The sequence below is a fragment of the Pseudochaenichthys georgianus genome, unplaced genomic scaffold (genome assembly GCF_902827115.2).
Source record: "Pseudochaenichthys georgianus unplaced genomic scaffold, fPseGeo1.2 scaffold_441_arrow_ctg1, whole genome shotgun sequence".
Lineage (NCBI taxonomy): Eukaryota > Metazoa > Chordata > Actinopteri > Perciformes > Channichthyidae > Pseudochaenichthys > Pseudochaenichthys georgianus.
Window position 1 is genome coordinate 151,785 of NW_027263006.1, and position 24,773 is coordinate 176,557.

The 24,773-nt window shown below is 42.2% G+C and overlaps 1 protein-coding gene across 8 annotated transcripts in view; it reads right to left on the reverse strand.

The window, feature by feature from the left end:
- Positions 1-24,773, reverse strand: part of osbpl8 (oxysterol binding protein-like 8) — a 104,723-nt gene that overhangs the window by 64,126 nt on the left and 15,824 nt on the right. The window contains exons 2-4 of one of the 8 annotated variants that reach the window (XM_034078518.1): positions 21,201-21,298; positions 2,686-2,722; positions 2,096-2,272 (exon numbers count right to left, since the gene is read on the reverse strand). In XM_034078518.1, the coding sequence (XP_033934409.1) occupies positions 2,096-2,272; positions 2,686-2,722; positions 21,201-21,245 (259 nt within the window). In that variant the 5' untranslated portion in view covers positions 21,246-21,298. Of the gene's footprint in view, positions 1-2,095; positions 2,315-2,685; positions 2,723-12,772; positions 12,977-21,200; positions 21,299-24,773 lie in introns of those variants that run through there. The other 7 variants (XM_034078516.1, XM_034078521.1, XM_034078519.1 and 4 more) reach the window with 7 other exon arrangements.

A 24,773-nucleotide genomic window follows, 5' to 3' on the forward strand; every position in this document is an offset into this window, starting at 1 on the left:
CATGTTCTCCAGCTGCTGCATCACCGCCCGCTGCCAGAGGACTCGCTTATATTGAATCATGTTTATGTTTATTAAGGATCCCCAATACTCTTCCTGGGCTCCGACACTTAAAACAATACAACAATAATACAGCAACATTTAGGACATGACATCATTAACAACATCACCAATATCATCAACAACATGCGATCAAATTAAATTAAGTTAGGGTTCACAGCTCACAGGGTACGTGTCATTAGTATGGCCCTTCAATCTCTTCTTGAACGAGGCTCTGGACTCTATTTCAGCCAGGCAGCATGTTGGTATCAGAAAACCAGAGCAACAAAGTGTGCAGACGCAGAACTGCACACAGAAGGGGCTTCGACTGCTCCATCTCTCTCCATGACAACACGTCTCCTCTTGATAGATATATGTGAACATTACTGACTACACACAATGTTCTGCAGCCGTGAACAAGCTCTTCCAGAAGCTCAGTCAGTGAGTGATGTTGCATGCTGGGAAAGTCATAGAGTTGAATGTGTCTGCCTTTGAGTGGAGGTCAAATATGTGTATCATTGCCATGTTAAGCTCACTCCCTCTTGTGGTGGGAAGTAGCGTTACAGCCTGGTTTCTCTATTTGAAAAACACACTCACTTGGCCTGCCCAAATGTGAGGCTGAAGTTTAACAACCAAATGCAAAAGCCATCAGGGATGAGTCACACGATTGCAATTCCAAACGTTGCTTATGAGGTCACACACACACACACACACACACACACACACACACACACACACACACACACACACACACACACACACACACACACACACACACACACACACACACACACACACACACACACACACACACACACACACACACACACACACACACACACACACACACACACACACACACACACACACACACACACACACACAGCTTCGAACTAGACCAAAACTTATTCTTGAGATGTAGCAGCAAACAAATGCTCCGATAGTTTTGACCTGTGATTGGATTTGAACCGGCCACTTGATTGGTCGATGGACAGCACATTAAAGCCAGCTTCCATGAACATTGTTCATCTTTAAGACATTTTCAAGAAAAAGGTAAGAAAATGCCGTCTTCAGTTTCTCAGATATGGATGTTCCCGTTTGCAAAATGTTTTGATATAATATATATTAAAGTGTACTATTATTGGTTTTTAGACAAGGCAAAACAAGACGTTTACGGACATCAACAAACTGGGATTGACATTTTTTTAAATACTAAACAATTGATTGATGGAGAAAATGATCTGCAGATGTATAAATAATGAAAGGGATCGTTGCAGCTCAACCCGAACCCTACATCCAGACTACGAACAACAGGCATCATTTACATTAAGCTTCGCCCTGTCTGTCACTGAGGACTGGAGAGAAACACATTTCCCTGTGACGTCATGCAACAAAATCAGACTACTGGTATTTACATCCTTAAATAAATAGATACTTCGATCACAAGGGGGCGCTGCAACACAAGAACAAAGCACCATCAGGGTGAGTGGTGATGAGAGCATCTCCAGACAGCTTCGTCTGAGCATCTGCAGTGCCACTGGAAACCATCCCCGCTGAGATATGTGGAGATATGTGGACTTCTAGGTGTTATACAGCAGCTGTGTGATCTACCGCATATCAGACTCAGAATCCGTCCCGCAGCGGGGACATCTACAAATATATAAAACTATAAAAGGCTGAAGCAGGACAACAAAGAGAGGACATGAGTGTGGCTGAGCATCAGTGGACGAGGGACAGCTTGCCTCCAATGAAAACACATGCGCCTCTTACCTGGAGGGATCTACTTTGTCATGGTGTGATCGCAGAGTATTGGAGTTAGCTTCCCTCCCACATGATGAAGCTAGAGGGTGTGTGTGTGTGTGTGTGTGTGTGTGTGTGTGTGTGTGTGTGTGTGTGTGTGTGTGTGTGTGTGTGTGTGTGTGTGTGTTGCTCAGAGTGCAAAGCAGATACATTTTTTATGCTGCTGCAACGCAAACATTTCCCAAATTGGGATCAACAAAGTACTTCGTATCGTATCTTACTTAATCCCATGCAAACTCTTACCCCATGGGTTTCTTACCGTGGGTGTAGCTGACCCCCGGGCTGAGTGCAGAGGGGGTGGTAACGAGTTCCCTGTTGGGCGTTTGAAGACCCGCCTCCTTCTCCTTCTCCTTCTCCTTCTCCTTGTCCTTGTCCTTCTCCTTGTCTTTGTCCTTGTCCTTCTCCTTGTCCTTCACCTGGCGCTGGCTCATCCTGCCTGGGGTCAGAAGGACGGGGTCATCACTGCTCACCACTGCAGCTACAGACGAGAGGAGGACATGATGAAAGGGAATCTAACCAAAGCAGGACTAAACCCTCAAGAGAAGACGACATGTGTTATAGGAGGCAGCAGCTTCTAAAGACAGACATAACAAATATAATACAAAGAAAGCCACAAGCTAAGTTAACTTAAAAAACAAAGCATGCAAGAACTGCTCCATGAAAAACTGCATGTCATGCTTTATTAAGGTGCTGTTAGAGCGATCACAACCTAAAGTGTGCCTGAGAAAGCCCATATTACCACTTAAACATATTCCCTTATGTCATATGTCACCTAAATAACAGAGATGGCTCTAATGTGTGACTGCGTGCACTGTCTTTAGCCATGTCTGTGAAAAGTCACAGGCTTACCGGGGGCGGAAAGGCTCTCTTTCAACTCTGCATGGTGCTAGCGGGCGGAAAGGATAGACACAGAAAGAAAGAGAGAGAGAGAGAGAGAGAGAGAGAGAGAGAGAGAGAGAGAGAGAGAGAGAGAGAGAGAGAGAGAGAGGAAGAGTGGCGGAGAGTTGGGGTGAAGATTAGAGGAGGGCAGAGGTGCGTCCACAATGCAGATATTGGTTTGGAGACGGCAGTTGGCGGCAGCGGCGACACAGGACGACGGCGATAAATAAAAAAAAGAGGAGACAAGAGACAGAAAACAAAAGGAAAAACAAACATTAGTTGAACAGAAACTTTAATTGAAGTCACGACTGGACAAAAAACTGGCAACAGATCGGAAACACTGGCAGATAATCAATGGGGATTGACTGGTCTGACATTAAAACACACACACACACACTCACACACACACACACACACACATTTGTTCCATCTCAGAACAGCAAATGCTTTTATTTGTGCCATTAGATTAGGATAAAGATTTGTTTTGCGCACTGCTACTGATTGTTATTATTTACTACTGTCTACAAGACGTCTTGACTCTTTACAATACATTAGAAATTGGTTGTTCACCTGTAGTATAATTATAGTCATATATAAGTGCCGCTATTATTGTTTGTTTAAAGTAAAAGTACTAATACCACACTGTAACAATACTCAACTTCAAGTAAAGGTGCTGCATCGAGAATGGTACCTAGGTCAAAGTATGTACGGTAAGTAATGGCGCATTTCCACTGGGGCAGTAACTATAGTAACGCAGTGTAGGCGGAGCCGTGACGTCATCTTCAATGAGAAACACAAAACCAAAACATTAGCCGTTAGCTCTTAGCCCTCAGAGCTCACAGCTCCTCATATCTGTTCAGAAACTAGACAAAAGTGAAACAAGTACAAACCACAGACTGCCTGTGTCATGGAGAATACAGTCGCTGCTTTATTTATGTCTGTAAAGGCCGTTGCTGTGAGTGTGGACGGCGGAGCATATACAACGTTAGCTTAGCCAAGCTACATTTAGAAAACACGCATTTTAAAAAGGGTTGTTCGCCTGCCGTCTGTCTGCAGACTTGTCAAAGCATTAATTCATGGTTTTTACTAACCGGTATCAGTGTGTTGTTACTTCGGCATCATTTTGAAACGTGTATTACAATTAAATCACGGTCAAATATGTTCGTGTTGTTGTAGTTGTAGCCGCCTTGCCAGCGATTCTCTCTGACCAATCAGCAGTCAGAGTGTTTACGTCACTAGTTTAGCATACTCAGCCCGGTTGTTGGCCCGGTAAGAACCTCGATTTTGGAGGGCCAGCAAAAAGGTGAAAAAGTAGCCCTGAGCCGGAACTACCCCTGGTGGAAAAGCAACAAAAAAGCGTGCTGCAGTGGAAAAGCGCCATAAGTAAGTACGATTAGTGTAAACCCACTCAAGTTTTAGTTCCTAGGTCGAGGATATAATGTCGGATGGTTAAAACCGGATTCTACTGTTTTTCCTAAGTAGTGTGTGTCAAAAGCTGAAAGTAAATACATGTGTAAATTAAATGTAGTGGAGATAAAAGTACAAATTGGGCTTCCTAAATGTAGTAGAGTAGAAGTATAAGGCAGTATAAAAGGACAATACTCAGGGACAGCACAAGTAGAAGTAAGATGAACCAACAGAGCAGCATGAGAAGCTCAACCAGATGTGTATCTCCAGTCTCACACACCTCCACCTGCTGCTCCTTAGCAGACGGTGGAGACACTTCACAGCTGGCCGAACACGCGGTTTCATCACACCTTCACAATATCCATCCTCTGTCCTGCAAGCAACGCGTCAGCAGCTACGTAGAAACCACATCCACCTCCACAGCCGTCTGTCAGACTCTCACAAAGTGCACCACAACGAAGAATACTCCTCATCGCTACATCGTCATGAGGACATTCGATCACATGGTGGAGATCCGTCTGACTGAGGAGGAGATCTGAGTCATGCCTGGAAGAGCTGAGGATTGCCCTAATCCACACACACACACACACACACACACACACACACACACACACACACACACACACACACACACACACACACACACACACACACACACACACACACACACACACACACACACACACACACACACACACACACACACACACACACACACACACACACACACACACACACACACACACACACACACACACACACTTCTCCGTAATCAGGAAGGGGAAAGCAAAACGCTGAAGTTTGGATTGGGAGAGCCACCATCTGAGCGGACAGACAATGCTTAGCGCTGCTTACAACAATAAGGCGGCCGGATTAGGAAGCTGTCAACAAACGTCAGGCTCACTCTTGGTTGCGAAACACTGACCCGCACGCAGTCTGAAGGCAAGGCAAGGATCCTTAAACTGTCCACAAATAATCCAGGCTTTCAAACCAGCTATAAATAGCTTTTCCAACCGGTTTGATACTGCTTACCTCCACGATCCAAGTCTATCACTTTCTCACAACTTCCTTGATTGGAAGATTGCATGGCTTTGATGCTCTGAATAGTGATGAGTCATTATGCAAATGAGTGTGAGGAGGTGGCAGAGAGACAAAAAGAAGAGCTATGAATAATCGTAAAGTGTCACTAATACAAGATATCATTTGTGGAGTCTGAGAGGCGGGTGCAATGAGAGACACAGTACTGCATGTGGCAGGAACGTCTTAGCATCTGATGTGAGGAGGCGGAGCTAAAACGAGGGAAGCCAATTAAAGGGGTTCTTTTGCAGCTGAAGTTTGACTCATCGAAAGGTCGCCTATTGTGCAAAATCCAGTTCTTCATGTCTCTTCTACATCAACATGTGTCCCCTCTTCTTCAGGTCTCTTCTACATCAACATGTGTCCCCTCTTCTTCATGTCTCTTCTACGTCAACATGTGTCCCCACTTCTTCACGTCTCTTCTACATCAACATGTGTCCCCTCTTCTTCATGTCTCTTCTACATCAACATGTGTCCCCACTTCTTCATGTCTCTTCTACATCAACATGTGTCCCCTCTTCTCCATGTCTCTTCTACATCAACATGTGTCCCCTCTTCTTCATGTCTCTTCTACATCAACATGTGTCCCCTCTTCTTCATGTCTCTTCTACATCAACATGTGTCCCCTCTTCTTCATGTCTCTTCTACATCAACATGTGTCCCCTCTTCTTCATGTCTCTTCTACATCAACATGTGTCCCCTCTTCTTCAGGTCTCTTCTACATCAACATGTGTCCCCTCTTCTTCATGTCTCTTCTACATCAACATGTGTCCCCACTTCTTCATGTCTCTTCTACATCAACATGTGTCCCCTCTTCTTCATGTCTCTTCTACATCAACATGTGTCCCCTCTTCTCCATGTCTCTTCTACATCAACATGTGTCCCCTCTTCTTCATGTCTCTTCTACATCAACATGTGTCCCCTCTTCTTCACGTCTCTTCTACATCAACATGTGTCCCCTCTTCTTCATGTCTCTTCTACATCAACATGTGTCCCCTCTTCTTCACATCTCTTCTACATCAACATGTGTCCCCTCTTCTTCATGTCTCTTCTACATCAACATGTGTCCCCTCTTCTTCATGTCTCTTCGACATCAACATGTGTCCCCTCTTCTTCATGTCTATTCTACATCAACATGTGTCCCCTCTTCTCCATGTCTCTTCTACATCAACATGTGTCCCCTCTTCTTCACGTCTCTTCTACATCAACATGTGTCCCCTCTTCTTCACGTCTCTTCTACATCAACATGTGTCCCCTCTTCTTCACGTCTCTTCTACATCAACATGTGTCCCCTCTTCTTCATGTCTCTTCTACATCAACATGTGTCCCCTCTTCTTCATGTCTCTTCTACATCAACAAGAACAGCAGGAGATGTTCTACAATAACACTGAATACTCAAGTTCTGTCCGAAGCAGGGACATAAAACAAAAGCTGTTTTTTTACTTAATATCTTTTGTTTCTAGTGAAGCGAGTTTTGTGGGCCACCATTTTCTTATTCTACCCTGTACGAATAGCAATGTTTCCACCAATATATCTACTTCTATAGTATGTTTTAGACGTGTCTGGTCCCGTCATGACACGATGGAAATATGACCCACACTTCATGAAAAGGGAAAACTCCAAAAAGCACAATAGTTTATTTTATGTTAACTACACCATCCCCGAGTTGCATTTATTAAACCCACAGCCAAACTATGTTAATGAATTACTGCAAAAATGGCCTCCTTGTCCTCCCAACCTTTACAGGAAGCCCTGCGAGCGCTCGGTGTCCCTGAAGAGTGCTTACACAGGAGGAAAGGCCATGACATGTTACATAATGTTTAAACATTACTCGCAGCACATTTATGACCCAGTTTCTATTTAGCAGCATGAAGAGATAACAACAACACGTTTCCTTTTGTCCTATATCTCAAGGGCCGTTTATTCAGATTAGATTCAGAACATGTTGATATAAGAAATGTTTTTGTGTTCAAGGCACAGTACTAATATATATACATGCAGAGAAATATAACAAACAGATCCTCTAACCCGGTCTGCGTTGAAGTTCAGGATACATTTTTTCCTCGGAATTATCAAATGATAGAGAGACTAAGAAAAGAAGATGGAAATAATACAGAAATACTGCAAAATGTTTCTACTGTAGACGCCAGACTGCTGCTTCGTCATCACAGCAGCTGTTGTTTAGCCAACACTAACTCAGACAGTTCATAGCGAAGCAGAGACAGCTACACATATTATCATTTTATCTATAGAATTGTATCCATTTTGTTTACATCGTTTGTTTACTCACTTTTCATACTGTATGGTTTCTGCTTTTACATACCCTAAATATATATGTGTGAACTCTGCTGGACCGCAACATGTTCCTCTTTTATGAAAGTCCAACAAGGCACGCTTTAGATCAGGGGTGTCAAACTCAATTTCATCAGCATTATGGTTGCACTCAAAGGGCCGGTTGTAACTATATAAAAATACATACATACATATTTAATATATATAAAATAATGTATTATTTTACCTTATCGCCTCTGCATTGGATGATTATCAGATAGGGTAATAACTTCATAATTAACTACGTCTGAAAGCAGAAGTCTACGGCAAATAATTGCAAGTCTCTTCAGTGAGAATGTCACAAAATGATTTAAAAAGAAAAGCCAAATTCTGGAGGGAAAAAAAAGGAAGTGAAATTTTGAAAAAAAGTCACATTTGAGATGCATTGTGGGATATGTAGTTTATGGGCAACGTGCTTCTGTAAAGTAGCATGTAATCGTATAATACACATATTATATTCTTTGCAAGCTCTTGTGGGGCCGCATAAAATGAAGTTGCGGGCCGGATTTGGCCCCCGGGCCTTGAGTTTGACATCCTTGCTTTAGATGATTCACCTCGTTTCCCCAAAATATTGACTTGTTCCTGTCTGAAGCTTCCTTGTATTTTAAAAAGGCACATGGCAGTCTTTGTACATTTGCAAGAAGAAAAAGTTAATAACGAAAAAAGGCCTATCTATTTTCTAAACAGAGAAGCATTAATTTGTATAGTTTTATCTTCGATGATCACATTAAAATCATTACAAATCTAAAAAGAATGATAGTGTACGCACCTCTCCACTTGCAAAGTAATCGGCCATAATTACAATGTTCTATTTATATTACAAAGGTCCCTTAAAGCAGGGGTGTCAAACTCAAGGCCCGGGGGCCAAATCCGGCCTGTGACTTCATTTTCTGTGGCCCCACAAGAGCATGCAAAGAATATAATATGTTTATTATACATACATGCTACTTTACAGAAGCACGTTGCCCATAAACTACATGTCCCACAATGCATCTCAAAGTTGACTTTTTTTCTCAGAATTTGACTATTTTTTCAAAATGTTATTTTCTTTTCAAAATGTTACTTTTTATTTCGAATGTCACTTCTTTTTTTGTTTTTCCAGAATTTGGCTTTTCTTTTAAAATCATTTTGTGACATTCTCACTGAAGAGACTTGCAATTATTTGCCGTAGACTTCTGCTTTCAGACGTAGTTAATTATGAAGTTATTACCCTATCTGACAATCATCCAATAAGGTAATATAATACATTATTTTATATAATTAAATATTTATACATTTTTATATAGTCTTAAAGTTACAACCGGCCCTTTGAGTGCAACCATAATGCTGATGTGGCACGTGATGAAATTGAGTTTGACATCCCTGCCTTAATGAATTATTAGGAAGCATTTTACTAATGCTAAGCTAAGCTAAGCTAATGCCTCAACATGTGGGCTTTGAATGAATAAGATGTTCTCCAGATACGGGTGGAGGAGGACATCTGAAGCCTTGTATGGCCTCACAGGAAATCCATAAAGAGATCATTCTTAGCTTCAGGGCACATTTGGACACGAGAGCAAACAGAAGCCATCCCCCTGGATTTCTGGTTTTCATCCCTTCTCTGTATCTCTAAAAATAAAACCTAATGATGTCCCCTCACATGTGACTGCTAAGCAAGTAGACGGATGAAAAGATGCCTGTTGTTTGTAAGATGGGACATTTTTATCATGCGTTTAATCTTTCATGTAGCAGGGGGGTGAGGAGGGGGATGTCAGCTCAACGTTCGACCTCACGGGCTGCAGACAGCATTTCAGCACTTTAAAACAGGTGACGTGGGTACAGGTTGGTTTCATGGGCCCCACAGAGAGTGGAGTTTCAGGTTCTTCACAGCAGGGGGCTGACAGGAGGCGACATGTTCTTAAGAGGTAGCAATATCCAACATCTAATAGAGTTGTGATGGGAGAAGGTTACATTCTTAACTTTAACTGCAAATGCTATTTATTTTTGTTATTACTTACATACAAAGCATCTGAGGTTAATAAGTAATGGATAAGGTTTGCCTCACTTTCTGTCATTCTTCTTCTGCTGTTCGCTTTAGTGTTTACTTCCTGTCTGCAGTCGGATAGTTTAAAGATCAGCTCCTAAGTTCTAACCCTATCGTCTATTCCTTGACCTCTGAGTGAAACGTCACGGGGTTAAGGGATAGTGGATAGGAGAATTCAAAGGACTTAGGAGAAGAGACTGCGGTACTTTAGAGAATCCGACTGCACTTTCACTATCCGACGTGTTTATGATGCGCCAGCGGACGTCCTGAATGTGCGTCTGCTGCTGTGGGGAAACCATGGAAACCACAGTTTTCTACAGCGGACTACAACATGGATGTTTAATAAGAAAGAGGGACTCATCTAGAGACTCTGCTCCGTGCTCTGATGCTGCTGCTTTGCTTTATGAACGTGGACAACAGAGAAACATATTCTTCAGGACCAAAGTTGGAATTGAAATAAAAAAGGAAAGTGAAACTTATGCTCGTCACCCTCTCCCTCCGGTCCACATTAATACCAATGATCCCAATACGTATGATTGTATGAACTAAAGATCTTAAAATCAATACAGATGTATTTATTATAAACGTTAGTCCTTAACATCTATCACTGTGTATATCACCATTCAAACATCTTTTAAAAGTTGAACAAACCCCACACAGCTCAGTAAAGACTGAAATGTTGACTTTATTTGATCATTTCAGTAAAAACTAACGTTCATATTTCTCTCTTTGATTATAATACTGATGAACGTTCAGAACAAAGCACTTTGGCAACTTACCACCTATGTTTTAAAATGCTTAATAAGCACCGTAACTTTCATGATATCATTTCTCGGTCATAATCGGTTGTTTCCGTGAACGGCCGACTGTTGAGTGACGGCAAATGCTGCGGCTGCAATGCATTGTGGGGCAGCATTTTCGCTTCTCCTGTCGGTGAGGGAGGTCCAGTGGTTCCTAAGCTAAAGGAGGTTATAAAGGAAGTTTGAAACCTCCTTTCCTATCATTCTCATCATTCTAGAGAATTCGAACGGCACTTATCATGGCTGCCACTGAGGGACTTCCGGGTCATTTCACTCCTTTAGGAAGGTTCCTAAGCTAAATGGACTATTCGACTTCAGCCCCTGTCTTTTTCCGCTCTTCCCTTTAGTGTTTACTTCCTGTCTGTCTTCTTCTGCTGTTCCCTTTAGTGTTGACTTCCTGTCTGTCTTCTTCTGCTGTTCCCTTTAGTGTTGACTTCCTGTCTGTCTTCTTCTGCTGTTCCCTTTAGTGTTGACTTCCTGTCTGTCTTCTTCTGCTGTTCCCTTTAGTGTTGACTTGCTTTCTGTCTTCTTCTGCTGTTCCCTTTAGTGTTGACTTGCTTTCTGTCTTCTTCTGCTGTTCCCTTTAGTGTTGACTTGCTTTCGGTCTTCTTCTACTGTTCCCTATAGTGTTCAATTCCTGTCTGTCTTCTTCTGATGTTCCCTATAGTGTTTACTTCCTGTCTCTCTTCTTCTGCTGTTCCCTATAGTGTTTACTTGCTTTCTGTCTTCTTCTAATGTTCCCTTTAGTGTTGACTTGCTTTCTGTCTTCTTCTGCTGTTCCCTTTAGTGTTGACTTGCTTTCTGTCTTCTTCTAATGTTCCCTTTAGTGTTTACTTCCTGTCTTTCTTCTTCTGCTGTTCCCTATAGTGTTCACTTCCTGTCTTTCTTCTTCTGCTGTTCCCTATAGTGTTCACTTCCTGTCTGTCTTCTTCTGATGTTCCCTATAGTGTTCACTTCCTGTCTGTCTTCTTCTGCCGTTCCCTTCGGTGTTTACTTCCTGTCTCTCTTCTTCTGCTGTTCCCTATAGTGTTTACTCCCAGTCTTTCTTCTTCTGCTGTTCCCTATAGTGTTTACTCCCAGTCTTTCTTCTTCTGCTGTTCCCTTTAGTGTTTATTTCTGCGACATAGTGCCAGTTTGGTAAGTCTTTAAAATACAGAATGTACAATAAGTCTTGTTCCAGAATACATGATTGACTTCTGATTAAGTGTTTTTTACATTATTGTTTCGCTACTTTTACTATATTAAAAGGGGAGGGAGAAAAAGAGCCAGAGCGTCCACAGCGGAGAATAAACAGAAGGGAAACCATGGCAACCATGCTCGGGAAGTCTTCTTCGCTGCTTTTGGTGTATTTTGTGGCGGAAGTACAGCGCCACCTACAGGCCCGGCATATGTACTACAGCGCCTCCAGCGGATCGAGCGTTCTCGTGTGGACGGAAGACTTTTTTATATCAAATTCGTTCGTTTTCGTTATCGTCTCTGTGTGGCTAGGGCCTGAATGTCCTCTTCCAATATCAGAGTCACATGATAACAAAGGTATCAACTGTAGCTGTGAACATGACGGGATGTGTGATGACCTAGAAGAGCATCAGGACTGCTTGAGGCAGATGATAGCTATGTGATGAACATGATGATCCAGCCTCTATGGAGAGAGACATCAAGCATGCTCATTTCTGACGTGGAGCTAATCTGAAGTAAACATTGATACTGCTTTCTATTCCTCCATCTTGTGACTGTGTGACTGCCTCTCTTGATATCAGCATGTGAAGGACACTGCTCAGGAACTAGTTGATGCTCTGTATGTGATGACTCCTTCCCTTCTGGAGAGGATCAGAAACACACGGATCCTGAGGCTGAAGCTCAAGCCGGTGACGAGTGATATTTTTCTAACAACCTAGGCAGCAATTAAGAATCTTGAGGACAGGTTTTTAAATTGGACTTGCATTAAGTAGCTATTGTGTTTCTATTATGAACTCAATGTTGTGACTTCTTGTGTTGCAGGGAACCAGAGAGCAACCTCCCCTCTCCGCCATCAGCCTTGATTAGAGCCTATCGCCGTTCTCCAGTTCAGACACATTCAAGGATCTCTCTTACAAACAGGGAAAAACTGTGCCAAGCCACTCTCTCCACTACGCTAATGGAAGCAGCACGATCTGCGTTCGGTATACATGAAGCCCCAGAGCAAAGAGCGGCACCGAATGATGGCTTTTATTCACTGACGAGACAACAACAAGCTGGAATACACAGTCGACTCTGTGTCCAAGAATGACTTCGAAAGAAACATTTTTTTAAGGCTAATTACCAGGTTTTTTAACATCTTCCCCCAGGCTGCCATACAGTCACACAGTCACACACTCATGTTTCCTGTTATGACAGTAAACAGTGTCAAAGTTCACTTATAAAGAAAGGAGGAAATGCGTACCGTGTGTCAGTCGGCCGAGGGAGGTGCGCTCGTCACTGCTTCTTGGAGAAACTAAACCTGGCACTGAGCTCAGCCCCGTCTCTCCACACACACTGAAGGGAGGAGACACGGCATAGGGAACAAGCATGCAAGAGAATTCAAGCCTCTCTCTCTCTCTCTCTTTGATGATGAGCGCCCTTTCCTCTTCTTCTTGTCGTCTACTGGTAATTGTCCTGTAAATGTGTTACATCACTGGCATGTCTTTAGTCTTCCTCAGCTTTTATCTGGCCTCAAAGGCACTCATCCTGTTCCCTCTCCTTATCCTTATCTCCGCATCCATCTCTCTATAAACAACCCATCAGTGCCTTCTCCCTTCTCAACATGTTTTTCATGTCACACACAAAACAGCAGAAACCACACGACCACAAAACAAGGACTGTAACGTGAAAGGCTCTTCCTCATGCTTCTGTTGACTGAAGACCTTCTGCACCAATAAACCAAGGCCACTGATCCGATCTCCCATGCCCATAATGGAAAATCACCCCCGAGGGCGACGCGACTCAACCGCCATGTGCCCTTTAATGCAAACTTAAGTGCACTCTGCTGGGCTACCATTAACCTGCAGACATGTTTGCCACGTGAAGTTTTCCTTTCTTCTCTGTATGGTTCCTGGCTCTTATGGTAAGCTCTGAAAACCACAGACTGTATGTCGGAGAGTTTGTCAGTACTGTAGATGTATTATCCAGAGGTTGTTGGTGGTTTATGAATGCATGAACACACTGGGTTCAATTGGCTTTAAATGTATTCGATGTTTCTTCCACGTCTAAAGAAACACATTTAGTCTTTTTAATTCATCCTAATCCCCCTTCTAGTTATTTTAAAGCCACTGTTTGCTTTGGTACTTCTCTTTGCTGGATGTCAGTGTGTCTTTTGTCGTGTAAATACTTTCTAGGATGTGCTGGTTTACACTTATCAGTCCAGGAAGTGGCTAGGCCCGGCCAAGAAATTGTCTGGCTCCCAATTCCTCGTAAAACCACAATGTGAAACCTATTCCACCGAACAGTAGTGTAATTGTTTCTTAGCACTCCGACACAGCACCAGTTATAACGGAGTAGTCTAGTCTGCTGAGAGATGTGATATGGTTCACTTCATGGGTAAGATAAGGGACATTATTATTATTAAAGGCATGTTCCTGACCTGAAGGAAGGAAGTAACCCAGACGTTCTTCAAAGAGATTAAAAATATTAGAATCAAACAAACAGAACATCCATCACTCGTCTTATTTTCAATTGAACACTGGCCTTTTCCATTGGACTGTGTGAGTTACACCGTCACGTTGACAACGTTTCTCACAGAAGAAGTCATAAAGCATGCTTATGGCAGTGACTGGGGCAGCCGATAAAAAGCCCTAACAGTCATTTGGTATTTTTGTTCTTCAAAGATGCTGCAATTCACTCAAATACTTTCCACGAGGCGATAAACCTGTTTTTAAAGAACGGGGGGATTTGCAAGTTATCTTAACACGTTACAGGAAATATATAATTCAACAGCTTCTATACATTTATGAATGCTTGAACGGCCTCAGCCATCGACCGCTCTTTTACATAATGCAGGGCTGTATATAGAGCATCCATGCATGAGTCAGAGGTAAACATACTTTATCACAAGTGCAGCAGCCTGTGAGCGACACTCAATACACCACCCTCCTGGAGCCAGGGGAAGTGGATACTCCAAGAGGGTGTGTGTGTGTGTGTGTGTGTGTGTGTGTGTGTGTGTGTGTGTGTGTGTGTGTGTGTGTGTGTGTGTGTGTGTGTGTGTGTGTGTGTGTGTGTGTGTGTGTGGAACAAAGAGCTTAATGTGTTTAAGTAAGTCCTCCAGGGGGTAGAAGACACTACTGTTAATGGAACACACACACCATGTTTGAGCAACCGATCCAATATACAGCACGTCTTCACTCCTTATATTAATGCGTCTTTACCGTCTTGATTACCGCCCTCAAATCAATACGCCACCCCCCCCCACATCTCCACTAAGATAATGTTTTCTGTCAGGGAGGGGCTAAATCAAGTCTCTCCAAATCCTGAGAATCTGCAACTGCACCTACGTTATCTAAAGTTACATTTTTCAGACTGACATTTGCATATTTTACTCATCTGAGTCGTGCTACGCCAGAGAATTAGACTGCATTTCCTGTTTACTCTAAGTGCATCAGTGGTGAGAATGTGTTAGCTTGGTTCTCTCAGGCCGACCTCTTTATGCAGAAGCGGATGAAACATCTCACTGTCAAACTGCCAAACGAGGTATTTTTACTCAAGTCTTAACAGAATAATCAAGGTACTTTAATTTGTTATTGCTGCCACGATATACTTCAACTCAAACTCACCTGCAATGTGCCGATGGAGCAAATCCACGAGGAAGACCTTGAAGAAAGATCTTTAAAATGATAAACTACCTTAATTAGAGATGTCCCGATCCGATTTTCAAAAGATCGGAATCGGGAGAAAAAAATCGGGGATCTGGAATTTTTTATATAAAATATTTTTATAATTTTATTTAATGTTACAAAACAAAAATGACCATGTTCACGTCTTAAAGTCATCCTGAGGACTTAGTTTTGGTTTAAAATGACTCAACATCATGTATGTGTTGCTTTCTTTGGGCTTGTTTTCAGACCTGGTTGCTTATTCCTCTCAAAGCAACAGAGTGGGCGCAGTGTCTCATAGTAGCAGCAAGCTAACGAGAGGCTACGTTCAGCTGGTGACTCGTCGGGACAGAGAAAATGTCAGGAGTTTGGAAGTATTATAAAATTGAAAGCGAAGGCAGTGTAACAGCCAGATGCAATGTTTGCAAGGCAGAGGTTCCGCGTGGTGGAAAGAACAGAGCTACGTTCAACACGACCAATCTAATACGCCACCTGAGAAACAAACGCCAACAACAACACGGCGAGTACACAGCGGCCACTCGGGTAACGGCACTGAAACAACCGACACTTTCAGAGACTTTCAAAAGGAAAGAGAAACTGCCCCAGAACAGAGAAAAGGCCAAAAGAATAACAGCCAAGATAGCTGAACTCATCGCGTTGGATGACCAGCCGTTATCCGTTCTCTCTTAATGCATTGCATAAAGATCGGGAAAAATCGGTATCGGCAGATTGTCAAAATCAAATGATCGGAATCGGATCGGGAGCAAAAAAAGGTGATCGGGACATCGCTAGCCTTAATAACAAGTATTTTTATCAGAATAAACGTAGCTAGTCTATTCCCAAACTGATACACAAACAATCCTTTGTATTGTTTTGACAGATGTCCAAATCTAAAATGGCAGCTCTTCCGATCTTGTAGAAACACACGCTTTTTTTTTGCGAGTCGACAACAAGGAATCCAATTCTGACATCGTGGACACATTCCAGTTTCTCCAAGGCTTTAAACAAAAGGACCAACTTATTGCACGTGATGCAACAAGGGTTTCTTTTCCTTATGAATCCATCAGCTAATAGTTGTTCCAACATGAATAGTTTGGTGGATAAAGTGTGAAAAACGTGAAACCTGTTGATTCCACTGAATGTGCAAAAGTACCAGTTTATAGCACGGGCTGCGAACCAAAGATTATTATTCTGATTTATCAAATTATGTATATCTCGCTCTTCCTCACCATCATCATCATCATCATCATCATCATCATTCCCAGCCATGTCCGACCGGGTCACAGATCCAGTTCTCTTTTCCTAAGATACCTCAATCAATAAGACACAAGCCGTCTATGCGTCTTCCTCCCCTCTCTATTCTGAACAGCAGGTCGCCGGCTCTTTCATTATAGTATGTACAAAGTAAATGAGAGCTGACGGAATAGTGGTGGATGTTTTAAACAGAGGGGGGGGGGGCTGGCAGCCTTAAAGCTTCCTGAGGAGAAGCAGCGGATACCTGGCGAGCTTCCCAGAGCCTTTCATCTGGTGTTGGGACTCGTACTCTCCTCCAACTGGCACTTTAAAGGGGACCTATCATGCAGAATGCACTTTTTGATGTTTTCTCTACATCAACATGTGTCCCCGGTGTGTCGGGGAACTCACGCAGCGTCAGGAAATAAAACCCTCTCTCTTTTCCTCCGTACCCAAATCTCTAAAATCAATCAGAAACGTTGCTGTCAGAAACAATGCCCGACTGTTTTGGACGTAATCTGGTCGGTGTTAGCATTAGCATCGCTAACACTCAGAGCTAACCTGTGCTGGAGAGCATGTGTGTGAAGAAGCAGGAAGTAGAAAGGAACTCACCTTGTGGTGTAACCGGCAAGAGAGAAAGCCTTTGAGCTCCAGACTGTTTCAGAGCCTTGATAATCCATGATATGGCGTTTCATCACGGCAGCATTTAGTTTAGACGGTAGCTGCCGGGTCCCGCATGAGCTCAGACCCTCCTTTTTAAAGCTTTATCCCCAAATCAGCACTTTAGAAACAGGAAGTGAAATAGAGGGATATGAGGCGTGGCTAGAATGATCCGTTTGGTGTTCTGAGTAAAACTCTTCATAGACATGTTTTTTATATATCTGAGACCTGTGCTGTTGCCTAAAAATAGCATGATAGGTGACCTTTAAGTAGAAAGTGGTTAACATTTGGTGAGAAATACCTGAGGACAAAATGCTGTTTATTCAAAAATCAATATACTGATTATGTTTTGATAATAGGAGACCTTTAAACAAAAGAGCGGGATATACCAACACCACGAAACATCCCAAAGTCAGAGTCTCGCTCCTTCCAGTCGCTCAGAATGTGATCGAGTGATAAAACTAAGAAGGTTTCCCATGAATCAAAATCCTATTTAATCAACAAAAGGACAGCATTCGAAAGAAACAATAAATCCTCCGACGTGGCTTTCAAACCAATCAGCAGGTTAATTAGGCAGCCACTCAAAAAGGCTCCGGAGAAGGCGGGGGGGAATTGGCTTGCAGCACTAACAGATATGGAGCGTTATTAAAACTCACTCCCACTCTCAGAGAGCAGGAAAGCGCTTTTAGCTCCCGAACAATCCCATTGTGTGTCATTGTCTGCTGGAGCCCGTGGGAGACGGCCAGCGGCACCGTCACCCCACTTACCTGCAGTTATAATTGCCCCTAAAGCTCACGGCTAAAACGACTACTGAGGATTATGATGAAGGTGAAATGAAAAAGCACGATCGCAATCTAAAGAGACGAGAAGAGGGGAGGATTTCCTGCTTCCTTTAACGAAACGAGAACCAAACAAATGGACTGCATGTAGTGTAAGCCACTTTGAACAAAGCACCTGCTACATGTATTACAGATGTATGATAATTATCGGTCCGATATTAGGAATTATGACGTCATCCCGATAAACCCGATAACAGTATTAATAGCCCCGATAATATACAATATATTTTTTGGGTAAAAAAAAGAAAAAGATCCTGCGGTGTGGGTGGATTGGGATGAGGGGCGCTTGTTTTTCACTCGGCTCCTCCCGTGTTGCCAGTACTGTGGTGTTAGTGGTTTAGGAAGAGGGGAGTTCTTCACCAATCCAGCGCTCCCTAACTCGTGCCTGGCTGTGACGTAAACGGTGAGCGGCCGTGAAGCCAGGAGAGTAAACAAACATGTCGTCGGTAGTATGGGACTATTTCAAAGTTTCAGAGTTAGATAGTTCGCTTGCTATTTGTATTAACAGATGCAGAAGTTCCACGAGGAGGGAAGAAGGCAACGAGCTATAATACTTCCAACCTGATTAGTCACCTGAAACATCGCCATGGCTACGATGGTGTGTTAAAAGCGTACGAAGACGCCTGCGCTGCTAAACTAGCGGCGAATCCAAAGCCAGCTGCAAAGGCACCACCAGGTGTGCAAAAACTACAGGTACATTTAATATATACATATATATTATATATATATTATTATTATCGGTATCGGTCTTGAGAAGCAGGAAGTTATCGGTATCGGTTTCAAAAAACCAATATCGTGCATCCCTAATGATAAGTATTGGCCAAAGTGTGGTAAATTATTATTAGTATGTATTAGGGCTGAACGATATATCGTGTCATGGCGATAACCGCGATATTCACATCGCAGGGACGTGCGATTTTATTAATCTTTTTTATTTTATTTTTTTTGGACGTGCGATATTAAAGTAGGTAAATGAACTCAAACACGTCATGTTATGATTATCTTGCTGCTTGCTACAAAAGGAAAACTTGCGCAGCTCTCATGTCGGGCACTTGAGTGAGTGACATGCCGGCTCTGCAGCAGAAGAAAAGCAACATCTGCATCTGGAACCATTTTGGATCCAAAAAGGTTCTTCTCTTCTTCCCAGATGATGTGAGGGGAAGCAACCTGCATCATGATGACATGTTAGATCATGACTTAAGGTACGACGAGTCAACCCGTTCAGATCCAGACGTAAAATCCTTCATCCGGTTAAATATATGTAACAAAACCGCCATATATATCGCAGGGGAGAAAAATATCGCAATATCGGGTTTTTTCAATATCGTGCAGCCCTCTGTATCATTAACACATCTTTGTCAGCTGATAGCACATATGATACATCCCTAAAAGTATATAACGTAATCACTATGGAAACCGGTTAACAATTTGGATAACGATTGATCGTTTGGCTTGCTTTATTAAGTGATTGTTATTTTGTATTTTTTGATTGTTGTGCTTTTATTTATGTCTTAATGTGTGCATATGTATAAATGGGTCTGTTGATTGTGTATATATACTAGGGTTGCCAGAAACTGACCATGATCAAAATCGATTATTCGGCAGCCCTGGCGAATAATAATCGATTATTCGACCGACCCCCCCCCCCCTTTAAAAACATTAAAAAAAAAATATATATAAATAAAATCGATTTTTAAAAATAATATTCGATTATGGAGACTGTAGCGAATATTCGAATAATCGCTGGCATCCCTAATATATACATGTTTTTATATATATTTGAATGTTTGTATTCGGGATTGTGGGAAACGGTATTTCGATCTCTCCGTCTGAACACACAAACTGAAAGATTGACAATAAAGTTGACTTTGACTTTGATATAAACGTGCGGGAGCAAACTGGAGACACGACTGGTTCCCACCATGCTCGATCACATCAGAATAATAATCATGGACGAGACAATAAGTCAGAGTGTGGTTTGGGCGCCTCGCTCCCAACTGGTTTCTGATTGTCTCAGACCGGCCCATTCTGGAGGAGCAGCAGGAGGATTGATTCGTGCAGGATTTACCCCGGCGTAGCAAGGTTCTTCATAAGCACTCAGAGGTGCTCTGACTTCTGATGATAGCTGAAGGGGCGCTGCTAATTCAGAGGCATCGGAGCGGTGTGAGGAGGGGATTCAAAGGGCGGAGAGAAGTCGTCTGTCCAAAGCAAAGACAACTGATTGTGTGTAATTGTATCGGTACAATAGTCACAGATTTTGTATTTACCTCCGCTGAATTGAATCAAATCTGATTAATTGATTTAGTTAAAACATAAAGACAAGGCAAAATGTCATATAGTAAATATTGTTTGTCTTCCGAGTCTTTTTATTTTAAGGTCAGGTTTGCCTCGAGTCGGGCACAGCCAACAGGAAGCATCCGACAGGAAGTGGCAGCAACTATATGAGAGGTCTGCTTCATCACCACCTCTCCTCCAATGAAGGAGTGCTTCAAACACTGTGACCTTTAATTATCCGTGTCCAGAGCGAGTGTCTCAGGGGTTCGCTGGTTTAATCACACACACACACACACACACACACACACACACACACACACACACACACACACACACCACACACACACACACCACACACACACACACACACACACACACACACACACACACACACACACACACACACACACACACACACACACACACACACACACACACACACACACACACACACACACACACACACACACACACACACACACACACACACACACACACACACACACACACACACACACACACACACACACACACACACACACACACACACACACACACACACCTTAACCTTACCCTAACCAAGTCTTCACCCTAAAATTGGGGACCTCCAATTTGTCCCCATAAGGGAGGTGAGTCCCCGTTCAGGGTCACCGCACTCGCATGCAGAACTGTCTGCCAGGCCCCACTTCTTCACTGATGTTCTGAAGCGACCGACCCCAGTTCGTAGGCGGATATGCGATATGATTTGACTCGAGAAAGTGCTCGTTTTTGAGACAGTATTTATTGAAAAATATATTTAAATGGTGCGATACCCCAAACGTGGGTATCTGTGCCGAACAAGGATACTATTATTAAGTCTGGAGAATACCATTGGTAGGAAGGGACTTCTCTGCAGCTCCACAATACTTCACAATTCTACCAGCAATTCAAACGTCACCTATTCCTCTTCTGGAATAGCAGCGTGTTGAGAACCTGGGTCATGTGACAGGGAGACACAGAGTAAGGGTGTGTGTGGACTCACCAGAGCTTTCTCAGGCTCCTGCTGGGACTCAGAGGAAGACTCCATGCTTGTTTTGATCCACAGTCCGGCCTGTCAGCGCTGCTCGGACCGCTGCATATCTGAGAGAGAGAGAAGAAGAACAATAAAGGACAATATGTTTAGTGCAGTTCCTTTCACTGTGTGTAGGTTTGTCTACAAAACACATTCTCTACAGCACATCATAGTTGGTTAAGTTTCTCCCTTTCACACCAACTCTACAATCACGAGTCCAAGTCACTCTCGAGTCCCCACTTTTCGAGTCCGAGTCCAAGTCCGAGTCACCTAGGGAGTGTCCGAGTCGAGTCCGAGTCACAAGTCTTCATGTATTAACCTTCGTGGATATATTTGTTGAAAAAACTGTTACTTTGCACAACTGTAATGTATATAGTATCGGTCGTATATCTATCTATATGTTTCTCTTTTTGAAGAGTATTGTTCTATTGAAGAGTATTGTCTTATGTATATTCTATATTGTGTATTCTTTATATATCTATAATCTATCTTTATCGATCGATCTATCTATATGCATTAGGGATGCCAGCGATTATTCGATTATTCGAATATTCATTACAGTCTCCATAATCGAATATTATTTTGAAAAATCGATTTTATTTATATATTTTTTTTTTTCTGGCTTAGTTTCAACCAAAATATATATAAATATATATATGCTAATAATAGTAATAGTATTAATAATTGTAAATGGTCATTGGTCACCACCAGTTTGTTTTACTGGGTCGGTCGAATAATCGATTATTATTCGCCAGGGCTGCCGAATAATCGATTTTGATCATGGTCAGTTTCTGGCAACCCTAATATGCATGCACTGAAAAATCTACTTTAATTACAAGTATTATGTCAACAGATTTCACATAACTGTATTAGATTATTTGAAAGCAATAACATTAAGTTGAACCTAATATATTGTATTAAAACTTAGAGATATTGCTTTCAACTAACCTAATACAGTTGTGTTAAATCTGTTGACATAATACATTTAATTAAAGTCAACGGTTCAGTTTTTCGGCGTGTATGCATCTGTTGATTTACATTCAGCACGCAATCATCCATCAAAGGAGCCCTTGAAGGGTCAGACTCACGTGGTCTCCGTGCAGTCGCTGTACCTGCACAGAATACATTACGACACTAGCCCTCAGTTCATAACTGTCCTCCCACTGATTCAAACACTCAGACCTCGTGGACGCGCGGGACCATCTGGTAATTACACTTTAGATTATTTTGGGCGGTGCAGTTGCCCGCCAACATCGGGTGTCCTAAAAAGGCTTTTAAGATTAAAGGGTACCCACTTTATCTGATTGCTGCTTCAAGTGGATATCAGCATCAGACCACGGGGGGGGGGGGGGACCAGAGAAAGAAGAAAAACCTCTCTTCTCCTTAAACATATATATTTAAAAAACAAATGTATTTCTTTAAGAACAAAAAAATAAATATGTGTTAATAATTTAGTTTTTGGGAGAAGGGGTGGGATTTAAATAAGTGTAAACTTCTTCCCACCCCTTTTCGGATTAATTAATTAATTAATTAAGTCGATTATTTGTTTGTATATAATTTAGAATAAGTCATATTTTGACATTGCTTAATTTTGTATTGTATAATAATTCTCATGTTAAATTTGTGTATTATTGTTTTACACATTCAAAATAAATCTAATCAAATCAATATTTTGAAAATCGGCATCAAATGGTAAAAAGGTAAATGGACTGTACTTTCAAAGTGCTTTATCCAGTCTTTCAGACCCCTCAAAGCGCTTTACATCCTACATGTCGTTCACCCATTCATACAGAGCAGTGTATCTTACTCTAGGAACTAACACGCATACACATTCACACACCGTTGGCCATCAGGGTTAAGTATCTTGCCCAAGTATACATCGACATGTTGACTGCACGGGCTGGGATCGAACCCACAACCTTCTGGTGGAAAGACGACCGCACTCCCTCGCAGCCAGTCGCCAAATGAAGTGTTGAATCGAGCTGTAGAAACTCCAAGCTTTACTATTGTAGTAAAGTATAGTAGTAGTATTTGTACTTCACTATTTCCCACCTCGGCTGAGAAGCAGAAATCAAAAGGAAGATGCTGTGTGACCTACGGAGAGAACATGAGTTTCTTCAGAGGTGCCAAGAGGAAGTAAAGCAGCTTCAGGAAACTCTTAAAACCAGTTAACCCCCGAGCCTGTTTTCCAGGTCTCAGGCTCGGAAAGGACATTCCCAGAACAAATGACTTCCCTTCTAAAAAGGGGTAAATGAATAATATGTTTCCTCAAAGCAAAGATGAACCTGTGAGTTGGATGTAGAAAAGTCAGAATCAATATAGAATTTTTTTATTTTAAAGTAAATTCAGATTGAACATAGTAAAATACTGTAAATGATAGTGTCCGTCCAAAAAGAAAAACCTTACTGATAGTGAACCCTTGAATGATGGGATGGTAGACTAAAAGCTGTAGGAATCCAAACTACAACATATAATAAGTACCCTGTATCAAGATCGATGCAAAACAAGTGACCTTTGACCTTTTTAGAGAGATTTACACTTCTGGGGTCATTTGGGTGCATTTTCCATTTCTCTGGCCCCCTCGGTCGATTTTGATGATTGACACCTCTTGTTAACCGTTAGAGCCAATAGAATCGAGAGGAGGTTCCTAAAATCCATCTAAACATTACCCATTGGTGAATGAGTGATGCGTAGCCAGAATAGAGCGGCGAAGTCCCTCCCTTTCCTCCCTGGGACCTTATTTCGGAAAAGTTATGCATTAAAGTCAACGGAGAGAGAAAGATAATCTTTCGATCCCGTTTGAATTGTGCCACGAATTACACATCTGATGTTTGTCAATTTAAAAGATAATTTTGCAAGTAAAAAAAATAAAAATGTGTTGTAAAACTTTGAAGTAACACTTTGTTTGTGTGAAACCGCTCAATGAACTACATCTCCCGTCTCGCACCACACACCCAGGCGGCCGTCACGTTGAAACATTTCACTTCTTTCTCTCAGAACGAGGCGGAAAGTATTAAACGAGGTGAAAATCACTCCAAGTCTGGGCGCGTTGAGAGCTGTGCATACACACAAGGGGAGTTAGTCGGTCCGTGAGAGCCAGCATGCGGGACCGGGACTCTGGGATTTGTAGTCTTTCTAGTTGCGTATTTTTAATCGTCTTATATTTCAATAATTTTACGACAAACTGTGACTTTTTTGACATGGAAATTATTTTTTAAGTTTTCTCTCTCCATTGACTTCAATACATAATTTTTCCGAAATAAGGTCCCATAAGTCCCACCGGAAGGGGAGGGACTTCGCCTCTCTATGCCCAAAACCGGAAGCTGTCATACGCTCTCGTAGCAGCTAATATGAAATCTCCGTTATTGACATAAATATGACGATGGATTATCAGTTATCCTTTCAGACACCTTGGATTATCCTTCAGCAGCGTTTTTATCGTTTTAATGCCATTGAACACAACCTTTGATCAGAACAACAGCGTGGGTAAGCATTTCTCCCGTGTTTACCAGCTCTTGATTCATCTCTTGGCTCCAGCACACA